The sequence below is a fragment of the Vanellus vanellus genome, assembly GCF_965231255.1.
Source record: "Vanellus vanellus genome assembly, chromosome: 3".
NCBI lineage: Eukaryota > Metazoa > Chordata > Aves > Charadriiformes > Charadriidae > Vanellus > Vanellus vanellus.
Genome location: NC_138907.1, coordinates 74,073,073 through 74,086,874, shown reverse-complemented (window position 1 = coordinate 74,086,874; position 13,802 = coordinate 74,073,073). Strand labels below are relative to the sequence as shown.

Below are 13,802 nucleotides of genomic sequence, written 5' to 3'. Positions count from 1 at the left end.
GTCTTTTGCCTTTCATGTCTCAAAAAATCCTCTTTTCAAGCTGTATAAGTTTTCTTTTCAGAGCTCTTGACAGCCGCATTCCCATAGCTCATGTCAAACTGCTGAGCACTCCCTCTACGGCATGGGGATAAGCAAGTGATCCCACTGACGCTTGGCATATCTCTCAGCAGCAGCTACACACAAACTTTCCACAACTTTATCTTTCACCCAGTAAGGACTCGATATTTTTTGTCGTAAAGCTTTGTTTTTTCCTTTGTAGGATCTTGATCATGATCCTGCATGGAAAGTGTGAGGTACGCAGGTTTTGGATAGATCTGGTCACCAGCACGTACCAGCTGAAAAGCCCTTGCAAGCAACCCTGAAAACCAGAAATGCACTGATGGGCGGGTGTTACCACCTTCGGACCAAGGGGACCGAAGATAGCAGACCTAGAATTGATGGCACTGAAAATGCTGCCTTAGTCAATAAGTAACATCTGCCCTGGCCCTTCACATTTACAAAATAATTTACAAACTTTAATTAATCACCACAGCATTTGTGTTATGTTGTAGTGCATACTATTCATAGGTAGCAGTAAATATTTTTCAACCATTCATATGTATGTCAAGTCTGCAGCTGAGAGATTAAATAAGCCAACTAAAGCCACATAGTATGTCCATGTCTGTCCAAGCACGGCTCAGCGTTCAGTCATTGCCATTTGAGAGCCCAGCGCTAGTGGGTTGCGTGTGGTATCCCATCCTGAAGCATGCTCCCCATCGTTGCTCAGTGATCTCGCCAAGTGTCTGTGCTGGCATCAAGGAACAAGGAAGAGCCTGAGATAGCAACCGGCTGCGACCCAGAGACTCACCTTGGGCATCCCCTGATCAGCACCTGGGGGCACACATCTTTTCCTGGGCAGGTTAGAGATTGCACTGGGTTGGAGTCTGTTTTCTCCATAGCAGCTCGTCTTGTGCTATGTCTTAGATTTGCCACCAAAACAATACTCATAACACATTAATGTTTTAGTTATTGCTGAAAAGTGCTTGCACAGCATCAAAGACTTCTCGTCTTCCCACTCTGCCCCACCAGTGAATAGACTGGGGGTGCACAAGAGGTTGGGAGCGGACACAACCCGCAGATGACTTGAACTAACCAAAGACATATTCCACACCATATTATGTAACGCTCAGCAATGAAATGAAGAGGAGGGGGCTTAGGGAGATTAGCCATCTTTTGCTCAGGAACTGGCTGGGCATAGGTCTACCTATCTCAGGCCAAATCTTGAGAAGCTAAAGACTTGGAGGCAGTTTCTCCACTGCTGTTCATCAGCGTAGCTTAACATATTTAACCTGATTTACAGCAGGTGAAAATTGGATCTGTCTGCTTTATACCAGCCTGAGAATGATGCTTTGTTAAGAAGCTTTCAGAATTGCTGATATGAACTCCTATGATTCAGACTTCAGATGTTATTTTCTGATTCCTCCAGCTTTTGCAGAGGGAATCTTCCCGGGACAGGTTTCTCCTCTTATTTAAGTGGCCTCCTCTGGCTTACAAGGGAATCCAGAAATAATTCCTTTTACTACATAGATATCACACCACAATCTCAGTCTCACTGTACATTTTAAACAAAGAAGGTAAAAATGCATGATATTGCCTCTATGCTTGAGGATGAGTCTCTCAGCAGTATGTCACACAAGTGTGGTCACAACTGCTTCAGCTTTACCCTTATCTCACATTTAACCTTTCTGATATGCCAGGATTCTTTTCTCCGCTAAATACATCTTTCTTTTAAATTACATTATCACCCTTAAACCCATTTACACTTATTTAAAAACCTATCGTCTTGAAAGACAAGACACTTGAAGTCAAAGCTTTCTTGACTCTTTCCCTTGATCTGCCACAGGAGGAGGGGTCAACTGTCAGAGACAAGCACAGGCCAGGTAGTGCCATTTCCCTGCCCAAGAGAGAATGTGCTAAAAAGATCTTTCATTCTCAACACCTCTTATATGTGTGTCTCCCCTACTGTAGCTATGAAAACTGTGATCGAGGGCTGGCTGCTTGAAGGCAAGAGGTGTCCTCCTAATGGTGAGTAAGAGTTGATGAGTAAAATGTGAATCATCATGAAGAGTTTGAATGAAGAGAGGAAGCATCACTTCAATGAGATAGAGAAGGTAAAATGATGATGTGTAGAGAGAAGGGTGATACAGAAATGTGAGGGATTAAGAAACTCTTTGCAAGTAGCATCATGGGTGGATGCAGGTGAGGTGTGTTTGTACACACCCAATTCAGCTTTGCCATAACTCAGCAGAATAGTTGCATTTTCATACTTACTCCTCTAAGGCAGGGAAATGAGGGAGGCCACATGGAGTGATGGGCAGGGCCATGCTCAGAGCTGACAAATTGTACCACTGAGCACGCCGCAGATCACCACACACACAGGGAATGTTAGGTATTATGTCTTCCACTGAATTCAGCAAGTTATAGATCGGGATCCTTAGATTTGGATTGAGAGGTTTGTGTTTTATCCAGTCCAATCCATTTTTCATACTATAAGATGCAAAAGGCATAGATAACTAGTCAATATCCTGAGCTTTCATTTATTGGTAATACATTAAACTTGACATTTTCTTTGCAGTCATGCTGTGACAAATCCTTCGTTAAAACTAGTCTCGTCTCGCAACACTTAACAAAGTGTGGACAAAGCAAGACTTATCTTCCCCTCTGTTCTTTCTGTGCTGCTTTGTGTATTTGTGACTACTTCAAGACCTCAAGAGCATTACTTCTGAATGCTGTGTGTCATTGACACTCACCTTGCACACTAACTCATTTTATCCACGTTGGATAGGCTCTTGCATGATGCTTTTTCAACTCAGACCTACACGGAACTGAATCGACTTGGGTTATCACATCACAGACGTGGTCACAAGGCCTGTGAAAGCTGTTGCCTAGACAAAATTTTGGCAGGATTGAAAGCTTCTCCTGCTAAAAAAACAAAAATATCATATGAAGTCTTGTTGGTTTTCAAAACCTTTGTCTATGGCTTGCTGACTGAGCAGTCCTCCTGAGTTAAGTAGAATTACGCCTGCACATGAAGTCATCCAGGTGTGGTGACTGCAGAACTGGGATGTTCCTGGATTCTGGCTAGCACATGCTACTGTTTGGTAAAAGTTACTCATGTTCAAGTTATTGAAATGGAAGGAATGGCTGTACAACCAAACAGCACTTGAGGTAGAGGAAAGAAACATTATACAGTATTTATTTATTTATCCGTCACTGGTGGTCTGGTGAGCATAGCTTAGGAGAAAAAAACAGAAGCACTGCAGTTGTTAGTAAATATGGCTTGTACACTAATTTGTAGATGAAGAAAGAAATATTTATATAATTATAGATTGATTGAAGGGGCTTTGTCAGGGACTTTGAAGAATCCTAATTCAAAAGCTCTCAATTTCTATTTCATTTGAGTAAAACAGTCAAACCCCAAATTTTTTGTTCATCTGTGTTGGATCTCCATATAAGAAACTTTTGAAGCTTGATTTCAGTGGAGTTGCATCTTAAAAATGTATGCATTCTGATATCAGATAATGCCTTTACTACTCTTCAGTGTCCCCCATTATCAAATATTTGCATAAAATTAGAGCATGTTTCTAGCTTCCTGACAGATGTCAATGTACAGCTCTGCATAATTGGCAAACTACTATTCATGATGAAATGTTCCAAAAAGCTTATTGCTGTTTTTTATTCAGTAATTATTTGTATAGTGGTTTATTATAAACTTTGACTTGATCTCCAAACACATCAAGAATAATTTCCCTTCATGAAGTCTGATAAGAAATAAGTGAGGATGATCAACATTAAAAAGGGAAAGGAAAAGAGATGTAAGAAAACAAGCTTTCCTAGATTCACAGATCAATCACTGTGCAACTTAACATTCAAAATAATCACAAGAACTTGTTTAAATTAAATAGCAAAATAGGCCATCCTCAGCAGTGGACAACCTAGTCACCCTTCTTCAATTGCTTTCTGATTTGGAGTTCATAAAAATGCATCAAGAATTTATGTTAGTTTTTCAATTTGTAAAATCTTGTTTGTGCACAATGAAGCTACATTTAAACTGCTTTTTTCTTTTCATGGGTGAGTTGGCCCATTCTTTAAGACAGTATACCAGTACTCCCTTTTTGGAAGGACTGCCTGTGTCTGAGGCATATATGATTGTGTAAATTTAATCAACACCACAGTAAAATCACTTGCTGTTTGATTGTTTTATTCCCTTAGACTCTCTCCTGTGAAACACCCAAAGCATAACATGTAGAAAATCAAAAGATACATAATTGCTGTCTTATTCCGCTACACATCGTTGAGTACCTTATGATATTTTCTGGGAGTTTTAGTGTTTTAGAGAGTTGTGGTTTTTTAAGACATCTCTGTAAATATGGCAAAGTGCAGAATATTTTCTTTGGCCTATATCTTCTTTGGTCGAGCTTTTTCTCTTCTTTCACTCTTTCATTCAAACAGATGGCATCAGACTTGACTAAGTTCAGCAGAATTGATGCTTTCTCGATCTTGGTTGTCTTCTTTGACTAATACCAAATAATTTAAGCCCTCTTGATTCCTTGTTTCCATTAGCATGGTTGAAAGAATACTGTCTGAGTCTGCACATGGAACATCACTATCTGCATTTAAAAAGAAAAAAAGAAAAAAACAACAGCCCAGTGATATATAGGTGGTATTAGAAAGCAAACAAGGTCAGACAGTGGTTGGAGAAAGTTGGTCTAGTGACTGCATAAAGAGTGGCTGGTGATTCAAATTTATGTTCTGCTATTGCCTGCCTGGATTATAGCTTTAAGCAAATCACTTAGGGAAGGTTGATCATCACCATTCATACCTCCACAGGCAACAATACAGTTATGAATACATGACTTGCTTCTTTCGGTAGTAAAGATAGCCTGGATAAAGCCAAAGTGATTTTAATCTGTACCTTTGTGTAACCCTGCTGATAATACTGCTAGAGAGTCCTCTGAGGTGGGCAGTTTTCTACCTACTAAACCATTATAGACTGTCTCTCTATTCTGTCTTTCTTTAAGCTTGAACTTGGCAGTCCAGTGTGTTTTTCCCGTTTCTAAAAACTTTATATTTTTTTCCCTAATTTGATGCTGTTGTTATATACAGAGTTGCCTGAAATCTATTGCAGGGTGCATGTCTTTTAAAAATGTAAAAATTATTAACTAAGGGCTCAAGTTATAATTGTTGCTATTTTTTGTGTTTATTTTTGTAACATATACCTTCTTTTATTACACTCCCTCCTTATTTTACTTCACAGCTGGAAAATTAAACACGTGATATTTGGGGTTATCTGTTCAAAAGAATCACAAGCATTGTGCTGTTGCACCAGGCAAGATACAATTTATTATGTCACCATAATCACACACACCCCCAAGCTATAAAGGCAAAAGTCTGTCCCACATGCTAAAGTCCATTAGGAAAGATTACCAGGAAAAGTCTGAAGGAGAATTTTGATTTTAGAAAGCCGTTAGCGAGATGAGGATTGGGACATCGAGCAAACTGTGGTCACATACCACAGTGACTGACAGCTATGAAAAATCATTTGATACTCACTTTGTCAGTTCAGGACTATTATGGCAATATTTAGTAATTCAATCCCGACTAAGCCTTTATCAACCAGTACAGCTCTTCTTTGTATTTGTGTTTTGTTTAATAAAGCTTTTAATGGGAGCCCTCAGGGGCAAGTTGCTTTGGAAAAGGCACAGCGGCAAGTGCTGAGGGCATGTTTGCAGCAAACTCTTAAGAGAGAAACCTTAAAATAAGGACCCAAGTAAAACTGGGTATTTACAGACGAGACATATGCCGGCTGACCTGCCTAAGTATAGAACACTAGAGGAGCATTCAGATTTGTTTCCTGTATAAGTATCTGGAACTGATGAGGTGATGTTTACACAAATGTGAGTATGAGGTCACTGAGATATTTTTACCAGATATATAGATACATTACTAATTCTTTCCCCAACAGGTCTGGAGAACTACAGAATATATAAAATATTATAATCCTTTTTCAGCCTATGCACTGCTGCGTTTCTCATTACAGAGAAAAAGAGCTAAAACAATCAAACCTTGCCTTGGTTTTACTTTTAGAGCTTTGGGGACAGAATAAGCAAGAAAGACTATTTTTTGCAGAATATTCTTACCCTACCCAAAGACAGAGGAAGAATATATTGTTGATGTCCTTTTTGCAATGACGTGATGTGTATAAGCTACATTGCCGCCTTCACAATGAGATTTTTGACAAGTGCCCTTTCCTTCACTGTTGTGCCATCCCCTCTTAGCGCAGTGTTCGGCCCCCATGACAGCTTAGCACCATTCTGCTGTAGAAGCCAAGACGTCAAGTTATGTAGTACAATGTTTGCCTCTCATGTAAGTCATCAAAGCAAGCAAATACTTTTTGCTTGCTTAGTTATATGATGGATGGAGACAGAAGATACTGAAAATGAGGAATTGAGTTAAAAAATCATTATATGTTGTGAAATTCCCCCAGAAATGTGAGGGCTAGAAGCACCACCGACACCCTGGGGAGCCGTAAGCCAATGCAGAGAATTCTGAATAATCTTTGGAAGCCCCTTCCCAAAAACGTTAAGAATTTGAAAGAAGAGAGAGAGAGGCTGGAGTGGAGAAGCAGGTCAGAATATTTATGAGATATCATTCTTTTCTTTTCAGTTTTAACATTGCTAAAATTAGTTGATTGATGTATAGTCATGCTGGGTTATACGTGAGTAAATGCAGGATAAACCATGTGATGTGATCCCCTCAGATTTCACAAGCAAAGCTGGCTGAGCCAACAAAACGTCCCGAGAGGAGGCGTCCAAGGAACACCTTCATGGAATCTGAAGTCGTGCTGGGGAGTCAACTCCAAACGCTTAAATCCTGAGGGGTTGTCTACACTGTGGTTTGCTGCATAGTGTAGGGTTACCCGCGTTTGCTTTAAACAACCTACCTTGGGGCATGAGGCAAGCTAGCTCTGGCAGTCCAGAGCTTTGTGCAGGCTAGAAGAACTCTGCTGAGAAGCAGGTTCCCACTGAGCTCTGTGCTCTCTCAGGTATATTGCTTCCAATAACTAAAATGGTATGTTCAAAGCTCAGCCCTGTACTTGCATAGATTCCCGTCTCAGGTCCTAAATGCATGCAGCTTTGACCTTGCTGCAAGCTTTTCCTAGTAGTGGTGTGCTTAAAGCATAACATCTGAGCCAAACTGTGGGTAAATTAATTACAATGCATCCCTCCAGGGGTAGGCAGAACCTTACTCTAGAGAGCCACACATTAATCGACACAAGAAACTATGATCGCCTGACTCATACTAATGAGGGATGGAGTTTGCTTGCTTAGCCTCCTCTGAGGAGACTGGTCCTAACCTGATAAAATCCGTGCTTCCCCCTTCCCAATCTCAGCATCTCAGTCGGCTGCTTCCTGCCGGAGGGCAGTTGCGGTGCCGAGCTGGGTCACATATCCTGCCTCGCAACCGCAGAGAGTCTTTCCTTGCCTGCTCGGTAGGCTGTGTGGGCTAACAACATGTTTTGAAGTCCTGCCTGGAAGGGTGCAAATTTTTGTGATGTCTTGATAAGCAGATGGGTTTTTTGGTGTTTAAGTTCAGAAGGTAACAGCATATAAGAAGAAAAAAAAAATGACAGTAGAAAAGCTGATGGGTAGACACTGAACAAATGGATCTAGAGATGCTGATCTTCTATTACAGCTACTTCAGGGCCAGATCCTCAGCTAGAGCAAATGAACAAAGCTCCATAGAAACGTGTGGGATGCTGCTGATTTACACCAGCTAAGTAGCCAGCCTGAGATGTTATTAATTCTGGATAACATAATCCTATTTGATGCTTAGCACCTTCAGTATGGTAAGGTATTTAGAAGTGCAGCCACATTTACTTTTTCCAACTAATATCCTCCTGCTTTTCTCATACATACCCTGCCCTTTGTCTGGGCCACACAATGTACGTGGTAGTAAACAAGAGGCTGGTAGTAAACTTACCGGCATGGCTGAAAGATATACCCCACAGTGAACACAGTCAAAAGAAGCACTTGATGACATATCTTTGTTAAGGGTGACAAAGGTGGCTATTGAACCCTGACTCCTCCACCTCAGCTATGGTGGTTAGCTCAAGGAGATAATTCCTGTGTAGGGAATATTTTCCTGATACCTGGTGGCCACCTGGAGCTGGAGGTGCTGTGTTTCAGTTTCTGCATGTTGCCAGTAAGAATATAAATAGAACAAATATATATCCGTTTTAATAGTCCACTCTGTATTATATATCAGTGGAGATACATCTGTGTTTCCTGTCTAATGAAGCATATGATCTTGCATGGTTTGAGGGTGACTCACCACGCTTTGCTATTCTGTCAAACACTAAAGGTGCTAAAAGTGAGGATTTTGCTCATCCTGCATTTCCACTGCACTAAACTGCTTGAAGCATTGACTGCCTGTCTTTCTTTTTATTTTAATAGAGAGATTGTGGACTGAAACCTCTGTGTGCAAGAAGCTATCTTGGGAAATACAGATAGAAACCTGTTTATTATCTTGTTCGTTATAATGTATAATATAAGAGAACCAAAAAGGCCAGTTCCACCTTTGCAGCACTACATTAAGGCTATATAAATAGGAAAGCACCTCCCCTTCTCCAGGTCACAAAGTAAGGTTCATTTTACCCAGTTTTAATGATCCAGATCTTACATGTCCAGCTTAAGCTCCTTGCCTGGGCTGCCCTTTACAGGCAATGGAGAGAGAGAAAGGAGGAATGAGTCGCTTTGTGGAGATGCTTATTTCACATCCTTACCTCTACACCGTAACATCTCATGAACGTGTCTACAGCTCTATGGTGACTGCCAAACAACTGAGACAGCCAGAGTAAAGGCAGTGCCTAAATTTTAGTTGCTTATATCTATACAACCATACTACACAAATGTCAGCTCTTATATCATCATATCATCTGACTTTTTTTCCTCAGTCGAAGGCAAAGCATTAGCATGACTTGCCTTGCAGTATCATATGGCTCGTGCACTCTCTGGAATCAAACAGCATTTGTCTAGGGGACAAATAAGAAATGATCACACCAAGTCCCCCTTTTCCTGCAGTGTTGTAACCACTCACTGTTTTGGAAGGAGCCTTTTCTCTGACCTCGGCTGGCTTTGGGTCAGCCACTCACTAAGCTAAGTGGGGAAGAGGATTACTGAATTTCAGAAAAATACAAAAGAGACCAGATACAAGGTTTTAAAAATGTCTCTTATCAACACATCTGCTTTAGAGAAGCTTCCGTTTGTCCAAGTGATTACTTTAACTTCAGAGAGGTGTGCAGAAGAGTTTTTTAAAACACAGCTTGTTTTAGGAAAATAAACTGATGACTCTTAGACAGGGAACAGCAAACGAGTACTACTCAAGCAGCAGAGAGGGCAGAGATATAATTAATGGCAAAATTGCTGATTTCAGATTTTAATATCAAATACCCTCAATGTAATATTTTGCACAGAGATTTTAAAAGAAAAAGAGTTACATTTTTAACAAGTACCTTAATTGCCGAAAAAAGAAAATACACTGAGTGACTGGCTTCGGAAAGAAAAGCAAAAAAGGAAACATTACAAAATTCTAACTATTTTATCTTCCCACATTTTTCAAGCAACACCTCCAGCTTAGGGATCTAAAAATTATGATTTTGAGGACAAATGTGTTTCCTTTTAGTCTTTAGTCTCTGGATTTCCTCAGGCTCCTTCCGACTGCCCTGCATCTCCTCTCACCGGAGGAGCCACTTCTAGCAGTAAGAGTGTAGTGCTGTGACACAGTTTCTGAGTAATTTGACATTTTTTCCTTACAGGTCCAAAAGGGATTGTGGGGAGCAGTACTGATAAGAATAGTCCTCCTGGGTCGTAAAGGCAAGGAGCTGCTCCAGCTGCTTAATGCCCAGTTGTCTGATGTCGGCAAAGACGTTTGCCAAAACAAACAGGTGTTTCCATCCCTAAAGGGGCACGCTTGGGACCTGAAAAAATATAGTGCTGTCCTGTATGTACAAATGTAAAAAGCTATGTCTGAAAATAGATGGACTGGTTATTTATACAGCAATGCAGGGCCATCCTGTTAGCATGCTGATTCATGACATTTCATCTGAACTTCTTGAAAATGGGGAAAGAACAGCCTATCTTTCAGCAATGAATGGGGACTTTGGTGATGGGGCCTCTGCTCAATTAATTCCCATTGGATTCAAAGACCAGTGGTGTCTCGGTCCTCTAGCTGGAAAGTGCTTCCTCACTCACAAAAATGTTGTCAGTGCTACTTAATGCCCATGATCCATGTCCTGTAAGAGCAAGAAGGAAAAACTCTAAACTGGTAGACCTGTTCCTGGTCCTGAGATTGCTTCCCTTCTTCTGAAGCAGTGGTGCCAGGAGCTGCTGGTATTGCTCAGGCATATTTATTGCCACTTGATGCCTCCTTTAGAAGGGCAACGGTTGCAATAACAAAACCGGTGTCCCTTTTGCCATCCCCACGCTCTCCTGTTAGTGTGCTGTCCAGACCACTAACATACTATCTGTATTAGTTCACCCGCGCTTGCAATCTGCATGTCATACGGCACCAGCATTAATGTTGATGAGAAAATCTCACGTTTTCCAGCTCTCCCACCTACGAAATAACACCGACAGCGCATATGGACCTGCTAAAGGTGTGGCTACCTACAAGTAGGTAAGGCTCAACAGAAACTGGAAGATGTACGATTCCATGTAAGGCTAAGTATCATAGTTATTTTGAGGCCTGTCGTTTCACTTTGCTTGACATTTAGCTCTTTCTTTTGGAACCAAGTCTCCTGGTCAGAGCAAGCATTTCTTGGCGGGAGGTTCATGACAGGAGTTTCATTACACACAAAGGCCAATGACCGCGTAACATTTTTGGAAAATGCTGTCCAGGACAATCCATCATGGAACAGTCTTTTGGATTATTTGTTTTGGCTCTCATCTATCTACTACTACTACAAACACAAGAAGTACTTAATTTAGTCCCAACTAAAAATTAATGCAAATTTATTAAGATATTTTAAATATCTTAACTTATTATACAGCATTTTACAAATCACAGACTGAGACATATTCCATGCCCCAAACAGTTCATGACAGGGTCATGAAGGAGTGAGCGTTTTAGGCTGGAAGTGTGACTAGAACCCTATTGCCAGTTCTTGCTTAAATCGATCGTGCTTCTGGAGACCACATTTCAGTGAACTCCGCTGCACAAGATTTACATCTCAGGCAGAAGAACAGTTGAATTAGTTTAAGGCTGGAGAGCTACAGAAAACTGACATGCGTGTATCCCCGATCAGATAATCTAGCAAAATTAAGACATCACCAGAACTCTAGGCCTTCAGTCAAGAACACAGCATAACGTTTTCACAGGCTTATAAAGACTGTACTTGGGGAAAGAGGGAGACAATCTATGGATAAACTATTATTATAGGTGGAAATAAATATGTGCATTATAGAGACAAGTAAAGAGCTTATTAAGCGTTTAATCTTTTAAAGTACATTTAAATGAAAGGATGGTACATAGATTAATAAAACTCAAGCTATACTGTTTCCTGATGGGCATTCCCTGTGTAAAAATCATGAAATGAGTCTGAGGAGAAGTTAAGGAGGAGTTCAGAACTGAAGCATGAAAACTCCCTTCCGACCTAAACCATTCTATGATTCTATGAAAACATTGAATGGAAGCATGAAAACAGTTGCTTTGGCTTTCCATCCCAATGAAGGTCCAGCAGTGAGTCTGTGGCAACAACAGCTGGGTAGAGCTTATGGAAGGGGAAGAACAGGGGGAATCCACAAAAGGAAATAGGGCAGCTGGTGGGGAAAAGGGTAAGGCTTAGGGAGAGAGCGTGCTGAGCAAAACAGGCTGGCTCTGAGAGCTATTGCCAAAGTTCTGCCTGCATTGAATTGCCCTGTTTACCACAGTGGGCCAGATTTTACGAACTAGGTTATTATAAAGAGGCTTAGTGGAGTCTGATTTAAAAAATGACCACCGCCAACAGATCCCCTGAATGTATGTACCCCTTATGGAGTACCACTATTATTAAGACTACCTTAAAAGTCCATCACACAACCATGTTTTCTGTAGTAAACTGTTTTTTTTTTTAAATTTTAACCATTCAAACTGAAAAGTTTCATGGTAGTCTCAATTCATATTTTCCTTTTTGATAACTTGGGCATTTCTAAGAATGCTACTTTTGTCCCTGGCAAACAAATAAAACAACATTTTTTTCTCTGTGACCTCTGCTGTGTGGCAAAAATTTTGGCAAAAGAATGTTTTTTATGTTAAGAATATATATTTGTCATCCCAGTGAAAGTGCTGATTTGCCTAGATTGATCAAGTTGACAGCAGAGGAAAGATCACGCGTAGCTGGCACATGCAAAGAGAAGACTTGCACTGAAAATAAAATCCTTGCATGTTACATCTCTGCCAGGCCCGCTCCACCAAAAGGATGACAACCCTATATTCCAGCTTGTTTCCCCAACTCCAAGCAGCAGAGGGGCAGGTTTGTATTTAAAAGTTTCAGCCCTGCTAAAGATTTTAACAGATATTGATGTAATGCCACAGGAACTTCTTAATTCCCTTAGTTTTCATGTCTCTGTTGCCCGTGGAGTTAAGGAACACGCAGCAAAGATGTCTAACCTAGGAAACCACACTAGGTCAGGCGTAGATGCAAGCAGCCAAGTCAGCACAGCCCCATGTCCAGTGGATGTTGTTTCTGTAGCCATCTGCAAATTAAGCATCTAGTCTGAGATGCTGTGCCCAAGTTGAATATGGCAAGTCACCTATTCCAGCTATCGTCAGTGGAGAGAAAGGCAAAAGGTGACCCCTTTCGTGCGATGGTACATACCTACAACATGTGAATTGTCACTCTCTAGAGTTGTCTGTTTCTCCTCCTGACTACAGAGATATCTAGAAAAGTACCTCAGATGAGACTCCGAGCTTCTAGACAGCTGTATTTAGGCGAGATAAAGTCCATCCAAAATGTAAGGCCTATTAGCTTGGGCAAAGTGCCTAATTAATTGGCTGTACTCCTTTCCTGAGCTAATGCCAGGCTTAGATTTGCGCCAGATTAAGTAACTCTTTCCTCAACTCCACTATTTAGAGCGAAGATGCCCTTAAAGAAACTAGGAAGTTACACTACATACAAATGCATAAAGCTCTTCATTACAGCAAAAGGGTGCAAAATCAGCTGTTTAAAAAGCAGGAAATGATAAGTTATCAGTGCTGGCTTACTTTGGTCCCATCATGTCAATGATAAAGTCTTTAGTCTTGTAGTGACATATAACCATATCATGCACAGACTGGCTTTGACAGAGAAAGAAATCACGCTGGGGATAAACTGACATTTGTAATGCTGCACCAAATGATAAAGAATAACAAAATATCAAATCGACTGTCACTAATTGAGCATTGGACAGTGCAACTAAATTGAATATGGGTAGAATCCTGTAGGAAAATGACTACATAGTTGTGTAATTGAGTACTGCATTATTCCTGGAATGGATCAGGAAGTTTTTAGGAAATCACAAAACATTGATCCATCAAAACTGTTTATGAAGCAGGGTGAGTTCTCAGTTCAACCACATTTTGTGAAGAAATGAAAAGAAAAAAAAAACCTTTAGGAATTTTAGAAACAACTAGGTTTTGCTTTTTTTTAGAGTGGAAAACAATTCTTTTCACAGGAAATATTTTTCACTAGAAAACCATAGAATGCAAAGTGGTTAAATTAAAAAAAAAAAAAAAGTGAAATTAAA

General features: G+C 40.5%; 2 protein-coding genes across 2 annotated transcripts in view; one reads left to right on the top strand and one right to left on the bottom strand.

The window, feature by feature from the left end:
- Positions 1 to 13,802, top strand: part of LOC309670546 (discoidin, CUB and LCCL domain-containing protein 1-like) — a gene marked incomplete at its 3' end in the record, with an annotated part of 162,460 nt that overhangs the window by 14,859 nt on the left and 133,799 nt on the right. The window lies entirely within an intron of this gene.
- ROS1 (ROS proto-oncogene 1, receptor tyrosine kinase) overlaps positions 4,498 to 13,802 on the bottom strand; it is a gene marked incomplete at both ends in the record, with an annotated part of 76,220 nt that continues 66,915 nt past the window's right edge. Inside the window, one exon of the mRNA XM_082480826.1 lies at positions 4,498 to 4,649. Coding sequence (XP_082336952.1) covers positions 4,498 to 4,649 — 152 coding nt within the window. The remainder of the gene's footprint in view (positions 4,650 to 13,802) is intronic.